The sequence below is a fragment of the Anser brachyrhynchus genome, assembly GCF_964034855.1.
Source record: "Anser brachyrhynchus genome assembly, chromosome: 2".
Classification (NCBI taxonomy): domain Eukaryota; kingdom Metazoa; phylum Chordata; class Aves; order Anseriformes; family Anatidae; genus Anser; species Anser brachyrhynchus.
Genome location: NC_137695.1, coordinates 51,991,483 through 52,007,966, shown reverse-complemented (window position 1 = coordinate 52,007,966; position 16,484 = coordinate 51,991,483). Strand labels below are relative to the sequence as shown.

The window sequence follows — 16,484 nt, the reverse complement described above, 5'->3', positions numbered from 1 at the left end:
TGGAGAAGGCAGAGGTACTTAGTCACTTCGTCACTTCTGTGTTAACCTGTGAAACCAGCTTTCAGGAATCCCAGGCCCCTGAGACCCAAGGGAAAGACTGGAACAAGGAAGACTCACCCCTGGTGGAGGGCCACCAGTCTGGGGAGAATGTAAACTGCATGTATGTACCCACCACGAGTGCTAGGGGAGCTGGCTGATGCTACTGTGAGGCCACTCTCTGTTATCTCTGAATGGTCTTGGTGACTGGGAGAGAGCAGATAGATTCAGCATGCTACAGACCAGTCAGCCTCACTTCCATCTCCGGGAAAGTGATGGAGAAGATCCTCCTGGAAAGCATTTCCAAACACATGAAGGACAAGAAAGCGTTGGGCAGAGAGCACTGACAGCGTACCAGACATCGCCAGCGGGCTGAGAGAGGTGGCCCTTGCTCTCTGTTCAGAACTGGTGAGGCTGTGTCTGAAATACCGTGTCCAGTTCTGGGCCCTGCAGTACAAGGAAGATCAGGACTTACTGAAGTGAGTGTGGTGCAGGGCTACAGAGATCACTGACCGTTTGGAGCATCTGACAGATGAGAGGCTGAGCAAGCTGGAACTCTTCAGCCTGGAGGAGAGAAGGCTCGTGGGGAATCTTAATGCATAAAAAATACCTGATGGGAGGGAGTGAAGTTGGTACGGATTCTTCTCGGTAGTCTGCCAGGTGACAGGACAGGCAATGGGCACAACCTGAAACGTGTGAGATTCCATCAGAACACAAGAAAACATTTTTTTCACTGTGAGGGTGGTCAAACACTGAAATGGGTTGCACAGAGAGGATGTGGAGTCTCCATCCTTGGAGATGCTCGAAACCCACCTGACTGAACGCTGTACTGGATAGCCTGCTCTAGGTGGCCCAGTTTGAGCAGGGGAGTTGGGCTAAATGATCTCCAGCTGCCTTCCAGCCTAAACGGTTCTGAGATTTCTCTGATAAAAGCAAACTGAACAAACCCGTTTGCCATCCATGCATTTGAAGTTTTGTTATACTGTTATTTGAACAGAAGAGAGATGTCATACAGTCTGTCTGCCATGTTCAGAGCTTAGATTCAACAGTGGCAAGCAGTGTGTAAATATCTTGGTATGTTTTGTCTTACAGAAATAGATTTTTTTCTGAGTTCTCAGACTGCAAAATAACGTACCATAAAACCTGGAAGTGAAAATTGAAGGGAAGTTAGAAGTTTTACTGAAAGAGAATTGTAGCGTGGATTCTTTTTCTGTATGTCAAGACAAGTTGCTTTATGAATCTCCAACTCTCTTTCCTCATCTGTAAAATATTTTAAATATTTGCCTAAGTTAAAGAATATTAAGAACAGTTGTTGCAGTCAATGGAGCTTTTGGATTCAGAAGTGTAAACAGCACTGAGAATAGCCAATCGGTGTATAATGCAGCGTTAAAGGCAGAGGGGTATGATCCAGTTTTTCTTCCCTCTGATAAAACTTTAAGGAGGATGGAAGAGATCAGCAAGTCAATTTGAAGCCGCTGTTGTAGTCCTCATGCAAACTGAAACAACTTCAGGCAGTACCCCTGAGATAATTGCTAAATCACAAGCTAATTTTGGGTTGTCTTTAATTGCATGCTCAAAACAAGGTTGGTAGTTAGAGGTCACGTCTTTCTTGGGTCTGAAAGCTCGTATGGTTTGTCCAGGTAAGGCAGTTGGCCTAGTAAAAAGGTATTGCCTTTACCTGCAGGCCTCATCTTGCTTGTGCTGTTAGATCATCACAGATATAACAAAATGCCATACGTGAAATGGTACAATGTGAGGTCTGAAGTTTTATGAATTATGTACGATTTATGGGTCTGTGTAAGTAGAGACATTTATATATATTGGATCTAGGTACTGTATTAGAGGTAGCCTCAGCAGGCTATTAAGTGACTTCAAGTACAAAAGAACAGATGATATTTAAAAATAACATTGTACAGGTCAAGAGAATGGTATTTAGTGAAATCAGATTGAAATGGTTTGTCTTGGTTATTAGGAAATATAGGAAACCTTCTCAAGAGTATTTTTATCTTAAACGTATTGGTTCTCAGTGCATCGGTCATCTGGTTAAGGATTGTGCCTTTCCTTTTCCAGTGATGATTCATGGCAGGCTTCTGAAAGTGTGGAACTTCTGTAGTTGTCATGCAGGATCTGCCTTTGGGACTTGCATTGAACAACATTTGAAATCCATAATATAGATAAAGAAAGAGAGAAATAATAGGTGCTTGAGTTCCTTTAAACTTAAATTATTTCAATGGTCTTTACTGGAAATATTACTCTTTCTATTATGAATTTGCCATAAACTAACCATTTTATAATGTGTATGTACATAGATACATGCATATATTTATATATATACATACGTACAAATATATATGTGTTTATATGTAAAATTCAGTGCTTAAGAAGTGTTCATGTGGAGTTGTGCCTGCAGTATTTTATGCTGGGGAGGCTAGTGCAGCCATGTTGCTGGGGTATTTCTCAGATGCATCTTGACAAAGTCCTCAACCCTTCGTTCTCAGCTTCTAATGGCCTCTGTGAAAGCCACATTTGTAGGCCAGTCACGGTGCGTCACCACTCTTTACCAAAGTGAAACCTGGGGAGCTACCTCCAAATTTTATCAGGCTAACAAGTGTCGGTCATTTCCCTCAAAGCATGTACATGTATGCATATAAATGCTTTCTTGAAGATTCTCTGGAATATTTGATTCTTTTGACTTTTTTTTCAAGCATCATGAATGTGTTCAGATGCGATAGCTAGGGGTAAGCAACATTATGTAGTCCTGCTGGAAACAGATTAATAGGAAATCCTATCATGCAGGATAGTTGTTAATAATCAGTATTGCAGCAGAGACCCTTTCAGGCCTCTTTTGCTCCTATGTATCTGTCTATCTTGTTGGGTGGTCAAGTAGTTCTAGCGAATACCTTCAGTAGGTTTAGTCGGTCTAAATTATGGGAAGACATTTTTTGCAATACGTGGCTTTCAAAAACAGAATATGATGAAAATGTGTGAATATCTTTTTCATGTTGTAAGCTTTCCTTGTGCCAAATCTTATTGCTTTATATATTCTGGACTACTTAGAACTAACCTTTATTTTCTAAAATATTTAAGAGCTCAGTTAATGGAGACAGGGTATATTGCCAGCAGTTCTTCTCAGAGGGGTCTTCCATCCTTCAGCAGAGGAGTACTAAACATGTATATTTCTCCATGCTCAGAAGGGAAAAATCAAGTGAGGTTGATTTTCTTGAAAAAGTTTACTGTCGTAGGATGCTAATCCCACTCAACTCTCTTCTTTTGCAGGACTCTGAGGAGGAAGACAGTGAGTTGGAGGCCATTAATAAGAAGCTGATAAGTCCACAAAATTTAAAAAATTTCCGACCTTATGTACCAGAGGAGTTTGCTGACTTCAGTGTTTACAATGCTAGCCTGGAAAACAGGGAATGGTTTTCTTCTAAATCAGACTTCATGAGTTCACGTGTTCTTGAGAAAGAGGTATCCCGCAGCCCCACCACTAGCAGTATTACTAGTGGCTACTTTTCCCACAGTGCCTCTAACGCTACTCTGTCTGACATGCTTGTTCCCTCTAGTGATAGCACAGACCAGCTAGCCAGTCACGTGAAGGAGCTGGACTCTAATGACTCTTCAGGACCACCCCTTGCACATGATTTAAGATCTTCCTTGAACAAGGAGTTTCGAGAGTCAGAAAAGGAGTTAGCGAGAGAAAAGTTACCTATATTACCACTGAAAGAAAACAGTGCCTTAACAGAACAAGTCCCACTGTCCCTCAATGCCACTGACAGAGACTCTCAGCATTTACCCAGAGCTGGATCATTTTCAGCTTTAAGCTCCTCCGATGGCAAAAATGCCTGTCGTACAGTTGAATTTTCAGCGCGTGAAGCAACGGTTGAGCACACAATGGACATTGTTGAAGATCATTCATTTACAGAGTTTATGGGCGTCGAAGACGGAAAGGACTTTGACCATTCGACAGCCCCACAGTCCTGTTCCCTAGCGTCCTCCAATGGAGTGAGTGCCTCGGAGCTGTCCCAAGGAACTGACGAGGAGCAGGGCACATGTGCGGGCCAGCTGGGCTCTGCAAACAGCGGGGAACGGCCTTTGTGTTCTGTGTTAGCAACAGAGACTTTGGACCACGAGACTTACCCTGATACTTCCACAGATGACTTCAGCGGGAAGGACCACTTGGATGGGTCCGACTGTGAAGAGAGTGCGTCTGCAGATCATGCCCACGTCTTGCCCAGCTGGGTGGCCGTGGGTGAGCAGGTCTGTGTTGGAAGTAACAAGATGGGCACGGTGAGATACGTTGGAACGGTGGATTTCTCAGCTGGAATCTGGGTTGGAGTTGAGCTGAATGTTCAGCTGGGTAAGCCTAAATATGCTCTTGGTTATCTGTGCAGTTAGCGTGATCTATTTTAAGGTTGCATTACAACTACGTGCAGTCCAGTTCCATAATAGCTTGGCATCTGACATGCAGAATTCTGGGCTTTCTGTTTATAAAGATGTTTTGATAAGGATTGATTTTCAGATGTCTTACAGCCTTGTCCTTCTTGCTAGGTGCAAAATAATGCTTTGCATGTTGTGGTAGTTCCCATCATACCTGTCTGCTTTTATAGATAAGAAAAACAAGCAACGCCTAAAATTGGCAGATATTTTTCTATCAATGTGCATGTTTATGGGCAGTGCTAACAATGGGCACCGCTTGTCAAATAGGTTTGCTGTCTGTAGCTTTCAGAGTTGTTTTTTTTCCCCCTGGGCAAAAACTTAATTATAGAGTACAAGTTTCCTTTAACTTTAACTTGATGGGGTCTGGAAAAAAATCAGTGTTCTGTAAATGTTAAGAGATTCCTACAGAAAATACCTTCAGATCCTCAGATAGTATTTTTAGCAGTTTAATAGCTATTAGCACTTACACTAGAAGTTTCTCTGACAGATAAGTTTTAAGCTTTACAAGCAATTGGTTTTGAGGAACATTTATTTTCTAAAATGAACAAATGTTTACCTTTTTAAACTGTTAGTTAAAGTAATATTTTAGGTAAAGTCACCTTTTTGGTCACAGTTCAAGCCCTCCTTTCCAGGCTTTGTTCACACTAGTGCTTGGTATCTGTGTGGTTTTAGCACTCTCAGCTAAAAATCTTGGCTGTTTCACAGACAGCCAAAAACATTCGCACTTCAATGCTACAATTATATTTGCTAAGGAAAATTCTGGTGATTAATTCCGTGCATTTATTTTCATCGAAGGGAAGCACGACGGAACTGTAAAAGGTAAAGAGTACTTCCACTGCAAGCCACGACACGGCGTGTTTGTTCGTCCCGGACGCCTCAGTAAAGCACCAGCTTCCACAAGGAAATGGAGTAGCACTTCGCGGTCTCAGGCATCCTCCACTGTAGAGAAACGGAGAAGTTCTGTGCTTCAAGGCTCATCATCCACGTCTAAAACAGGAGAAGTCCTCTGTCATTCAGGAGACGCAGCGGCTTCTGCTTTTTCTAGGAAACAGGAAAACAGGAAATCATGGATTAACTAAACGGCAGTATTTTTGCACTTACTACACGTGTCACTGTGTAGAAAACTTTATGGATTTTTGAAGCTATTGTACATTTTAATCTGTCCATACAGAATGTGTATTCTCCAGAGTCCTTGACTTAATTCTCTAATTTTTTATAAATAATATATATATATTATATATATGAATGTGTATCTATAGTTTATCTGCCAGTGGGCAGATACGGCTGCACACTAAAATACAGTTAAAGCTGATCTGTAGATAATTGAGGTACTGGACTATTTGTTACGCAACAACTTGGGAGATATATTTTAAACAACAAAAAAAATATTTTATTGTGGAAAAACAGGATGTAAATCCGTATTCGGAAAAAAAACTACGGTTTGCTGTTCTTCATTACCAAAGAACTTGTTTTAGATTGACACATTTGCTGTTTATATCTTTCTATTGTAAATGTTTTAACGGATAACGTGGTGCCATGTTTCTTTTAGTCACCGGGCACCGTGCAGCCTTATGTTCTGTGTTTAAGCACACTGAAATATCCAACTGCTTCATAATTTTTTTTTGTCTTCCTAGAGGCCTGCCACTGTGCTGACTTGGCATTGTACTGAAGTGACTAACAATGCCTGAAGCTCAAAGTCTGGTGTTTCACGTGTTAACATAAGCCAGCCGGGCAGTTCGACTGCAGAAACAGTATTACTGCAAGGGTGTGAGAGGACAACATTTGGGGTTTTGTTTTTGTTTTTTAGGGGTTTGTGGGGGAAACAGGGAAACAAAGAAGCAGTAGATGGATCCTGACTGCAAACTTTGCACTTGTTACTTGTTGGTTATTATCAAGATGAAATAGAAACTGCTAAAGTAATTTTAATCTGTAAAGTTTATTTTAATAATGGGAATGATGGAGGGATTTGTGTCTGGTGCTCATGAATTCCTACGGATGTTGTTCCACGTGTAGATACTGTAGATGCCTGTACAAGTGTTCTGGATGTTTGTAAAGTAACATGGTAAAAAATGAGTGAAGTGAATGGCCTGCTGTATCTGTTCTTCTTTGTTCTTAGCAAGTGAGTGATTGCGATACCTGGGACCTTACTGAAAAGCTGCTGTTCTTTCTTTGATTGTTGTGTACAGTAAGCGGACTCTAGTGTTTTACTATTTACTGTAAAGAACTGTAATTTGTATACTGCCATACTGTATTTAATTGGTACAGACGTATTGTGTGTTAGAATACAGACTGTTTACCTGGGATTTTAAAAAAATGTTTGACTTGTATTTGATACAATTAGGTTTCATGATCAAATAGCGAGCTTAATGCTGGTACCAGTTGATGGTGCTCAGATGCAGAATACTCTGTACAAATGGTGAAGGATTGCGACTGGAGTGGAACACGGGGTGGCGTTAACCTGTTTTAACTGCTTCCTGCAGCACAAGATGGGAACAGCCCGCGTGGGATACACATTCCTCACCTGCTGCTTTCCCTTCCCTTCACTCCAAGGGGGAGCAGAGCTGGGTAACTCCTGCCAGGGAACAGTGCAGGCGCTAAAAGCGGGTGTGGGCCAAGGGGAGAGTGGACAGGTTCCTGGAAGGCAGGCTCCTGACTCCGTACGTACGTCCCTCATCTGAGCAGAATGCGGTTGGCAGCTGGGAGGGCGGTGTGCCGGGGGGACGGGCGAAATTCAGTGTGCTTGCCCTTGACATAACTTCTGGCAGCTCTGAGACGGGATTCTTACATGCTTGTGTTAATCCATTTTGGCGGAGTGAAGACCTTTACAGAACACTTCATACTCGTGGTGTCTGGCTGCTCTTGCTGCGTAAACAACGACTCTTGCTGAAGGAAATTACCAAAATAGAAAAAACTTCTTTATGCAGAAGTATTTTATCAGGCACAGATGATCCTAGAACACTACCAAGTATCTTGAAGTTAATTTTAGATGCCACTTAACCTTTTTATAAAGCTTTTTAAAAAAATGTGTGCATATGCATGCACACTTGCATAAATATTTGTCCTAGGCCACTACAAACAATTTTGAAAGTCAATGTAGCCATTTTATTACGGCAAAGATGCAGAATTTATACCAGGTTAGCATCAGCTGAACTAGGCTGTGCATTGCTTTCAACCTTCAAGAATACAGAATACAGGATTGCTTAAGGAACACTGAAATAATTGTACTTCCTGGAGTATGCAATGTACAAATGCCAGAGAAACAAAGAAGCCAACCTGTTTGCAAGTTGTATGCATTTGGCATAACCTACACTATCACGATGTTTACTTTTTGCAAAGTTGGCACATTAACACATCCTGCCCGAGGTTAATTTAAAGTTAGAAGAAAAGTACCTAATGAGTGCTGGGACGAAATGTGAAAATGCAGGCCTTCTGGCTGATGCTGCGCTACGTAAACAGAAGCAGGTTTTCTGTTCCTCAGGTCAGAGAAGCAGTTTGCTGTCCTGAACTTTGTAACCAGTGGAAGAATGCCATGGTGAGCGTCCAACTGCAAATTGTTTCTCATTGTTTTTAAACACTATCTTAACCAGCATCTAAAACACGCTGCCTAATAAGCAGGACGTACAATCCATTCTAAGACCTGGAGTTAAAAAAACAAACCAAACCCAATCATAATGCCAAATAGCAAACGACAGTGCCAGTCTGTCATTTGTCTGAGCTGCCAGCACAAACCTGTCGGCTCAGTGGTTCGGCTACTCCAAATAAAATTGTGTAATTTTAATCAGCAGGATAGTTACAATGCTAAATTAGATCAGTGGCCTTCTGTCTTGTTTTCTGAATTTATTAGCTTTTTTCCCAAGCTTACAACCCTTTATGAAGATTCAGCCAGAGCTCTCGGGGAACTGAAACAGCTGGCTCCCTCCAGCGAGCAAAAGCACAGCCTTCAGCTGGTGCTTCCAACATCCCCAAACCTCCCCCACAAAAGGCTCCCTTTGTATCTGCAGCCAAAGGCAGAGTACGAAACGCTGTCACACCAGTAAGGAGCAGTGCCACAGAGCAGCGTGGTGGAGGAAAGGTAAGTTGTGATCCAGCAGGAGCAAACTGCCCTGTCCTGACCCGCTGCCTGCTCCTTGCTGGTGTCCCCCTTTCCCTCTGGCAGCGTTTCTAGCCCCGTACAGGCCAGGGCAGAGGCCAAAGCTGCTCCCTGGCCACTTCTGCAGCGTGGTGGTACCTGTGGAGGGCTTCCTCAGGTCTGGGGATGCGTGTAAGGAAGTCCTTGAGCTGCTTAAGGTACAAAATTCAGAGGGGAACAGAATCACACAAGTTTCCCGAGTTGGAAGGGACCCACAAGGATCATCGAGTCCAACCCTGGCTCCACAGGGGTCTACCCCGAAATCCAGACCAGATGACTGAGAGTGCAGTCCAAACGCCTCTTAATAACGCCTGAGATCTCAGATAACGCCTGAAATCTCAGATGGGTCGACAAGGACTGAAGAGGTGTGAAGTCGCTGGGGAAGGGCGGGCGAGGCTGGGTGAAAGCAGCTGCTGTGACTTGTTCCTGTGGAAAACCAAGCTCAAACCAGCTTTCCTCACAAAAATCACCAAGCCGAGCCGGGGCTGCCCGCATCCCCCCGCGTGTCCCGGTGCGACCCGCGTGGGGCCGCCCCTTCCCTGCCCGGGGCTGGAGGCGGGGCGGGGCGGGGCGGGCCGGGGACGTGCGGGGCCGCACGGCGGGGCCGGGGCCGGGCCCAGCGCCTCAGCGAGGGCCGGGGCCGGTGCCGGGGGTGCCGGGGCTGCTGTGCTGCCGCCTCATGAAGCGGGGCAAGCGGCCGCGCGGCGGGCTGCGAGCGTAAGGCGCCGGGCGCGGTGAGTGCCGCCGCGGTGCGGTGTGTCACGGAGGCCTCCGAGGGCGCAGCGGGCCCGGAGCGGGGCCGGGCTGCCCGGGGTGCAGCTGGAGGCAGCGCTGAGCCGGAGGGGTCAGCCCCTTCTGGGCTTGGGGCGTCTCTTCTGCGGGGCGGGGGGGACCTGGAGGTGCTGCGGGAGCCTTTCCGCCAGGAGGGACGGGCAGCAGAGCTGCCGAACGTCACGGGAAAAAATAATAACGCGAGTAGCGTTTGTACCCTGCTCTTCGCGGAGAAGCCCTTACGGAGAATCACAGCAGTATGCTCCCTGAGTGGCCCGCTCGTGTTGCCTTAATTTCTTCTCAGATAAAGCCCTCGCAAGTGACGCCGATGAGTCTCTTCCAGTTTGCCAGCAGAAGGTTGGTCTCCCAAGTGTCCTGTGGTCTTAAGTCTTCTTCTGCAAAGAAACAGCAGCTCTGCTTGGAAATGGCTCGGCCTAGTTCAAGTAAGATTCGTGTTTGTTTGCCTCGGTCTCCTGAACAGATGCACAAGCTACGTTTGAAACTCTAGAAAGTTTCACGTAATATACAAAGCCTGCAGTTATTTCAAAATGGCCAGAAGAGTGTGGGGCTGATTTGGGTTTGGGCTGCTAAGGTTTATCTTCTGTGCCTACAGACTGTATAGCTGCAAACCCCTCACACAGCTGCAGTCAGCGTGGTTGCCTTTGACATATTTATATTTAATATTTATAATTTATGCCCACAAATGTATCCTACTTTATTGCATTTCCTTTTCATACCCCTGATGGGCAATAAAACTCAGCCCTCATTTCTTTGTACAAGAATTATGGAGGGCCTCGAGCATGGGCAGCAGCTCAGGGGCAGGGCGTTGGGTAACCTCAGAAGCCTTGTTTAGTCTAGTAGTAAAAAAAAAATAATTACTATAAATATTTTTAATACTGAAGACGTGCCTTAACTTGAAATAACCCCACACACCAGGGCAGGTTGGGGCTGACCTGCTGGAGAGCAGCTTTGCAGAAAAAGCCCTGAGGGTCCCGGCGGACACCAAGGAGACCAGGAGCTGGTGAGGAGCCCTGGTGGCCAAGGAGGTACACAGCCTCCTGCGCTGAGTTTGGCAGGTGGAGGGAGGTGATCCGACCTGAGCACTGAGCTGGGAACTAGGTTACCTCCATTTCGAAGGTGGTACTTTGTAACTAACTGTATTTTTGTCATCTCAGGATTTTACCTTGTACTGAAGAAGCAAACTGTCCCTGCGTGGCAGTGGCAGCTGTTATTGTGGTAGCATCTAGCCTAGGGTTTTAGTTTAAGGCTTCTGTCTTTCCAACACTCAGTATATCCCTGGTTCGATACATGTTGCCCTGCTGGGTTTGCTCATGTATTTTGGAGGGTCTCCAAGAAATGCCTGTCAAATTCCAATATACAGGAACTCAGAAAAAAATAGTATTTGAAAATTAAAGTCCCGGCAGGTGTATGCAGAAGCCATTTCTGTATGATTGTTGCCAACACTGTATTTTGTAAAATACAAGTAATTGAACAGCTGTTCATCCTTCTCCCCCTTGTCCAGATATGGCTGACTTTCGAGAAGTTTTTGCCAAAGCAAAGCATATAGCCATAATTACAGGAGCTGGTGTTAGTGCCGAGAGTGGAGTTCCTACCTTCAGAGGAGCTGGAGGTTTCTGGAGAAAGTGGCAAGCACAGGTACGTACTCACGGCACGCGTCTGCACAGCTGTGTTTTTCCATCAGTTTTTCCATGCGAGTGTAAAGAGTCAGAAGAAGCTAAAAGTGTTTTTCTGTGGTTTGGTTTATCAGCCATTTGGGAAAAATGAAATGTTTGCAGACAGCTCTGGGTCTTTCTACTGTCCTTGTTTTCTTGCCACCTTGCAGCTTAGCTGTTTGCTCTTGTTTGGACACCTCACTGTTTTCCTGCCTCATGGGGCTCTTCCTGATTTAAAATCTTAAGAAATTTCTACAAAAATAATAAAGGGCAGTACCAAAGATACCAACTAGTTTTCTTTTAATGGTGGCTCCTGGGGCATGCAGCAGTAAGCAGCAAAACACCAGAGTAGTACAGGTGCCTTGTGAGTCTGGTACCGTGTGGTACTGCACAGGTTTCAAGTGATGGTTACACCTTCAGGAACCGCTACGACAATCACTGCAACCATATTTGCTTTCTGTATGTGTTGTGGTTTTTTTTTTATATATATATATATATTTATGATGGCATTCGTGAAGAATGTCATGAAACTAAAAAATGTCAGGGAGATGAGATTTTGGAGATGTTTTGAATCTGAAGGTGCACCTTCACCTTTCAGTGACTATCAATTCAAGTAAAGCATGTGTGTGTATAAATGCCTGTTCCTTCTTCATCGGAAAGCTGGCTTCCAGCCTTTTTATATCAGCAGAATTGTGTGTTGAAGCATTACACTAAGTTACTCCTCTTTTTTAAAAAAAGAGAAGGCAACATTGATGTTAGTGCAAAAGGCGTGGTTTAGATTTTATGGGCACATTAAAGAGATGTTAGGCTTGTAATTTGGCTTGTGCTACATTTAAACTAAAGCAGAAAATAAATTGCTAGCACAGGAGGTGCATCCACACAGCGCTGAGTTTCGTGGCTGCTGTGTGAATGAGTTCTGAAAGCCCCACATGGTGCGTGGGGAAACATCTCATCTTCCTTTGGGCTGTACTAACCTCCTTGGGGTTTGGGGGGGCAGCACAGAACAAGGTCCCAGTGTACCGTGTCAAACCCTATGTGATGTCCTCAGTACAGGTTATCTCCTCTCTTGGTGAGATACCTTGGCTTGTGGTCCTGGTGGGGTGCAGCTCACGACCTATATTCCTGTCACTGTGTCTGATTACGAGTAATCTGCGCCTGTCTAGTTCTGCAGGGCACAGCCGAGCTGGCAGGACGCTGCCGGCCTCCGTCTGGGCACGGGGCTCTTTCACACATTCCTTATCGGAGCGACGTGTTGCATATTTCAGGAATTGGCCACTCCGGGCGCTTTTGCACGCAACCCTTCCCGTGTGTGGGAGTTTTACCATTACCGCCGGGAAGTGATGCTGAGTAAGCACCCAAACCCCGCGCATATTGCCATTGCCGAGTGTGAAAAGCGGCTGAGCAAACAAGGAAGGAGCGTCGTGGTCATTACTCAGAACATCGACGAGCTACACAGGAAGGCAGGCTCCAAGCACCTCCTTGAAATTCATGGTAAGGATCAGCTCACCTGCCTGCCACGAGACGGCAAAACTTTGGGGAGAAGGCGGCGCGGGATGACTGCTGGAAACAATGAAACTTGTCTTAACTGCATGCAAGTGGTTATCAGTTTATTTGTAGTATCACCCCGTTCTCTTTTGGAAGTTGTTTTGGGTGCTTCATAGCCCCCTCTACTTGTCATCGTCCTTCTTAATGGGTTCTGACAGCACACGGGAACTGGTTCTCTTCTCCCACCTGCTCAGGTTTGCCTTACATCCACTTGAATACTTGTGGAGAGTGAAAACTGGCTAAAGCTGCTTCAGAACGGGGAAAAGAGTCTATCGAAGGCTTCAGCTGCGTGGTGGCGGTGGTGCCACAAATAAAAGGCCTCTGGGCAAGAGCGGTCCTGCCAGCTCTGGCACTCTGCCCTCTGCGCTGCCTGCCGCTTGCCTCCTGTCCTGTCCTGTCCTGTCCTTCCCGCCTGTGCTTCGCCTACCCGAGGAGGAGGGGACTGGAAGTGGATGAGATTCCCTCCTTCGCCTCCTGGCACTCCTCCTCTCCTCCCATGTAGGGAGTGGCATCTCCTCTCTCCCTCCTGCTCTCCGGCAGTGACAGAGGACCATGACGCAGTTTGTTGCTTTACAGTTGTGGATGCAATGATAAATCTTGGGGTGTAGTTACGTTTTGATTATTATTCGTTACAAAAAGAATCTCCACAGCACTCGTTACTAACTCTACAAAAGTTTAGAGCTATACCTTTTGGGGTTGGGGAGTTTGCACAAAAAAATGGTGTTAACCAGCATATTATTATTATTATTATGGACAATGTTTCTCTTTTAAGGGGAAAAACAGTAAGCAGAAATGAACTCGTTTGGTAATATTTTAAGGAATGATTTTCCTCTCAAACACTGCTACGAGGCCATGTATTTACTCTTGTCAAGAGGTAGAACAAGGTGACAGCTCATACCTCAGAGGGCCTGCTGCTCTTTTTCACAGCGGCCTTTCAGGGGAAAAGGGGCTTCTGTCTCTGCTGTGCCAAATCTGTGCGTGTAACTGCGACTCGGCTGTCTCGGGCTGCTAACCAAACGCGTGTGTGTGCGCTGTGCACACAGTGCCTCAGTCGGAAGGTGGTCGGGTTGCAATACCTGGTCGTGTGTGAGTTACCCACAAGCCAAACAAAGGCCACCGGGGATAAACATCACCACTTGCTTGTACAGCCACGCCTCAGAGCACTTGTGTGATCCCTGATGTTTCCTCTTTCTGCGTTTCAGGAAGTTTATTTAAAACTCGCTGCACCAACTGTGGAAACGTGACTGCAAATTACAAGAGCCCGATATGCCCAGCACTGGCTGGGAAAGGGTAATACACCTACCTGCCTTGCAAACTTTCTGTGCTTTCTGGTTAGACTGTGTTCAGCAGAGATGGAGCCCTTGTGGGAGCCTAGAGGAGTTCTAGCCAGCCGCCCCGTTTTCTGTTAGTAGTCGTAATGTTTAAATGTTACACAGCTGTTTTCAAACATGAGTATGCCTTTTGGTAACTTCAGTTAAAGCCCATGATATAAAGGGAGAGAAGTCCCGTGACTGAGTAATTGTTAATTTTTAGTTAGCACAACATTATATGTTTTAATTAGAACAGTTTCAGATGGCCTGGAACTCTCGTATTGGTTGACATTGTACTCTTTGAGAACGGGTGTTCGCTCCCATCCTCTTTGTCTTCCCATATTTCAAATCATTCGCTCATTCCTTGCATCAGGCTGTCATCACTGTACCATATAACAAGATTGTCCTCTTCTGCATCTCTTGAGCACCTAGTGGCTCTTGTGCTTCTACGCATCAATAAGACTTATGATTATGGGTCTTGAAATGCAGATCTGTGAAACAAAAAGGAAGGAAAATCAGTTCCCAGGATTTCTTCTTAAGTTGCAGAACAGTCCTTTGGGCTCCTGCATCCTTTTTCTTTCGCTGTTTAAATTAAAAAAAAGGGGAGGGAGGGGATGACAGGCATATGCTCATAGGCTTGAAGTTTTAGTCCCGTTGCATTTCACCATATCTTTAGATAGCTTCACAAATAGTTGTTGTGCTGTTGTCAGACTTTGAGAAGCTGATTGCAGCTCTGGGATATTTCTGCATAGAAGTCTTCCTGCCCTCTGTGTGGTAGGCTAGGGTTGTAGTAGATGTTTAATTGACTGAAGTTGCAGATTCCTTGATTAGAGAGTGTGCCTTAAAGAATACCAAGTTTTTAGTAACATATGAAGTGCACTCCGTTTGTGTGATTGAATAAATGTTTCAATTTTGTAACCTCAGGGCTCCAGATCCGGAAGTAGAAGATGCTGCAATTCCAGTTGAACAGCTTCCTCAGTACGTATCGACCACTTTATTTTTTGCTATTAACTCTTCATACTTAATGCATCTCAAAGGCTTGCAGTACTGTTTGTGTCATTCTGGAAGGCCATGAATTCATTCTGTGGGATAAAGAGAAACAGCTCTTTGCGCAGAGACAGAGTCTAAATCTAAACCTAATGTCAGAAAGACACCAGACAATAGGAGTGGGTACTGGAAGTTTACTGCGATGCCAAAGGGATTGCTTGTTTGTGTTCTTGAGCATCAAGAACCAAACACACCTGAAGTCATGGGTTTGGTAGTGAGTAGTAGGGGAATCGCAGTAAGAAACAAAGGCAGACGTATCCAAACAAGAATGAAAACCGTTCTGCCACAGTGCAGATTGAAATGCCCATGTCAGAAACATCACGCCGTACCTTTGTGATTTTTAAACAGGTGTGAGGAAGACGGCTGCAACGGCCTCCTTCGTCCCCACGTTGTGTGGTTTGGTGAAACACTGGATCCTGACGTCCTTACGGAGGTTGAGAAGGAACTGGACATGTGTGACCTCTGCTTGGTGGTGGGTGCGGGTCTTGTAGCCGAGGCTGGTACCAGCAGGGGGGCCAAGCCCAAGGGTGGCGCTTCCTGGGTACAGGAGATGCCTTTGTGCTTCCCCAGGGGAGCTGTAAGCCCCCGAGGATTATTTTGATGCTCAGTTTTCTTAAAAAAAAAAAAAAAAAAAAAGTTACAAAATGTTGTAAGATGGTAGTTAGCTATTGTTGTGTGCTGCTTTTTTTTTTTTTAATTTTTTTTTTACATGCCATGTACATTTTGCATCACTGACCAAAACATTTGCTTGGAATATGGAATACTGCGTGCCGCTCACCAAATAGTCTCAAGTGATAGAGGGGATGTTTTGTTTTGTGTTCCTGAAAGTAGTCTGCTATTTTGGGCATTAGAGCTGTAAATGGGGGAAAAAAAAAAACTTGAATCCCAGGAAAACAAACAGGCTTCTCTGGGTTGCATCAAACGATTTTTGATTCCTACACCGTGTCAAGTAGCTAAATGTGCAGTGGCACTAACTGTAGACCTTTCACTTCATTTCTGTAGGGCTTTCATGTGCTTTAGGGCTTGCTCATGACTTTTTGACGCCCCTGCAGGTGGGAACCTCCTCCGTGGTGTACCCCGCTGCCATGTTCGCCCCTCAGGTGTCCGCCCGAGGAGTGCCAGTTGCAGAGTTCAACACGGAACCCACTCCCGCTACAAACAGGTTCAGGTAAGGCTGCAGTGTTAAAAAAGAAAAAAAAAAAAACTCTCTTTTTTTTCCCCTGGTATGTGAGAAGGAATATTTTGCATACTGGCCTTTTAACAGCAGCTTCTCCCTTCCAGGTTCCACTTCTCGGGCCCCTGCGGGAGCACGCTGCCGCCGGCGCTGGCCCGGCACCACAGCGAGATCATCGCCTGAGGCTGAGGCGGCGGCGGCGGGGCGGCGTGAGGGGACGGCGGGTGTCCGTGTGTGTGTCAGGGGACGGCGGGCGTACAATAAAGGCGGCACCTGCCCGCGGACTCCCTCTCTGCTGCGCCAGCGGCCGGGGGGCGGCGGTTGGGTGAGGGCGGGGAGGGCGCTGAGGGGGCGGCCGTTGG

At 45.6% G+C, this 16,484-nt stretch overlaps 2 protein-coding genes and 1 long non-coding RNA gene across 8 annotated transcripts in view; 2 read left to right on the top strand and 1 right to left on the bottom strand.

Moving 5' to 3' along the window:
• Window positions 1-6,556, top strand: part of KIF13A (kinesin family member 13A) — a 126,278-nt gene extending 119,722 nt beyond the window's left edge. For 5 of the 6 annotated variants that reach the window (XM_080582712.1, XM_080582709.1, XM_080582710.1 and 2 more), the window contains 2 exons: window positions 3,313-4,393; window positions 5,269-6,556. In XM_080582712.1, coding sequence (XP_080438838.1) covers window positions 3,313-4,393; window positions 5,269-5,552 — 1,365 coding nt within the window. In that variant the 3' untranslated portion in view covers window positions 5,553-6,556. The remainder of the gene's footprint in view (window positions 1-3,312; window positions 4,394-5,268) is intronic. The other variant, XR_013947566.1, reaches the window with a different exon arrangement.
• On the bottom strand, window positions 6,434-9,024 carry LOC308190924. The gene is made up of 2 exons (XR_013947575.1): window positions 8,702-9,024; window positions 6,434-7,356 (listed from the first exon to the last, which is right to left on the bottom strand). It is a non-coding gene; the product is annotated as an uncharacterized lncRNA (long non-coding RNA).
• Window positions 9,025-9,164: 140 nt separating this feature from the next.
• Window positions 9,165-16,400, top strand: SIRT5 (sirtuin 5). The gene is made up of 9 exons (XM_080582721.1): window positions 9,165-9,336; window positions 9,678-9,816; window positions 10,896-11,029; window positions 12,312-12,537; window positions 13,794-13,881; window positions 14,826-14,879; window positions 15,297-15,420; window positions 16,001-16,116; window positions 16,230-16,400. The coding sequence occupies exons 2-9, from the start codon at window positions 9,702-9,704 to the stop codon at window positions 16,303-16,305; spliced, it is 933 nt and encodes a 310-aa protein (XP_080438847.1). The 5' UTR covers window positions 9,165-9,336; window positions 9,678-9,701; the 3' UTR covers window positions 16,306-16,400.
• The last annotated feature ends 84 nt before the right edge of the window (window positions 16,401-16,484 follow it).

What these genes read in the sequence shown, in the direction of transcription:
- SIRT5 (XM_080582721.1), top strand. Translation starts at nt 9,702, where the DNA reads ATGAGTCTCTTCCAGTTTGCCAGCAGAAGGTTGGTCTCCCAAGTGTCC. An exon ending in CCAGTTGAACAGCTTCCTCA is followed by an intron (nt 14,880 to 15,296) that starts GTACGTATCGAC and finishes ATTTTTAAACAG; the next exon opens with GTGTGAGGAAGACGGCTGCA. An exon ending in TGTGTGACCTCTGCTTGGTG is followed by an intron (nt 15,421 to 16,000) that starts GTGGGTGCGGGT and finishes ACGCCCCTGCAG; the next exon opens with GTGGGAACCTCCTCCGTGGT.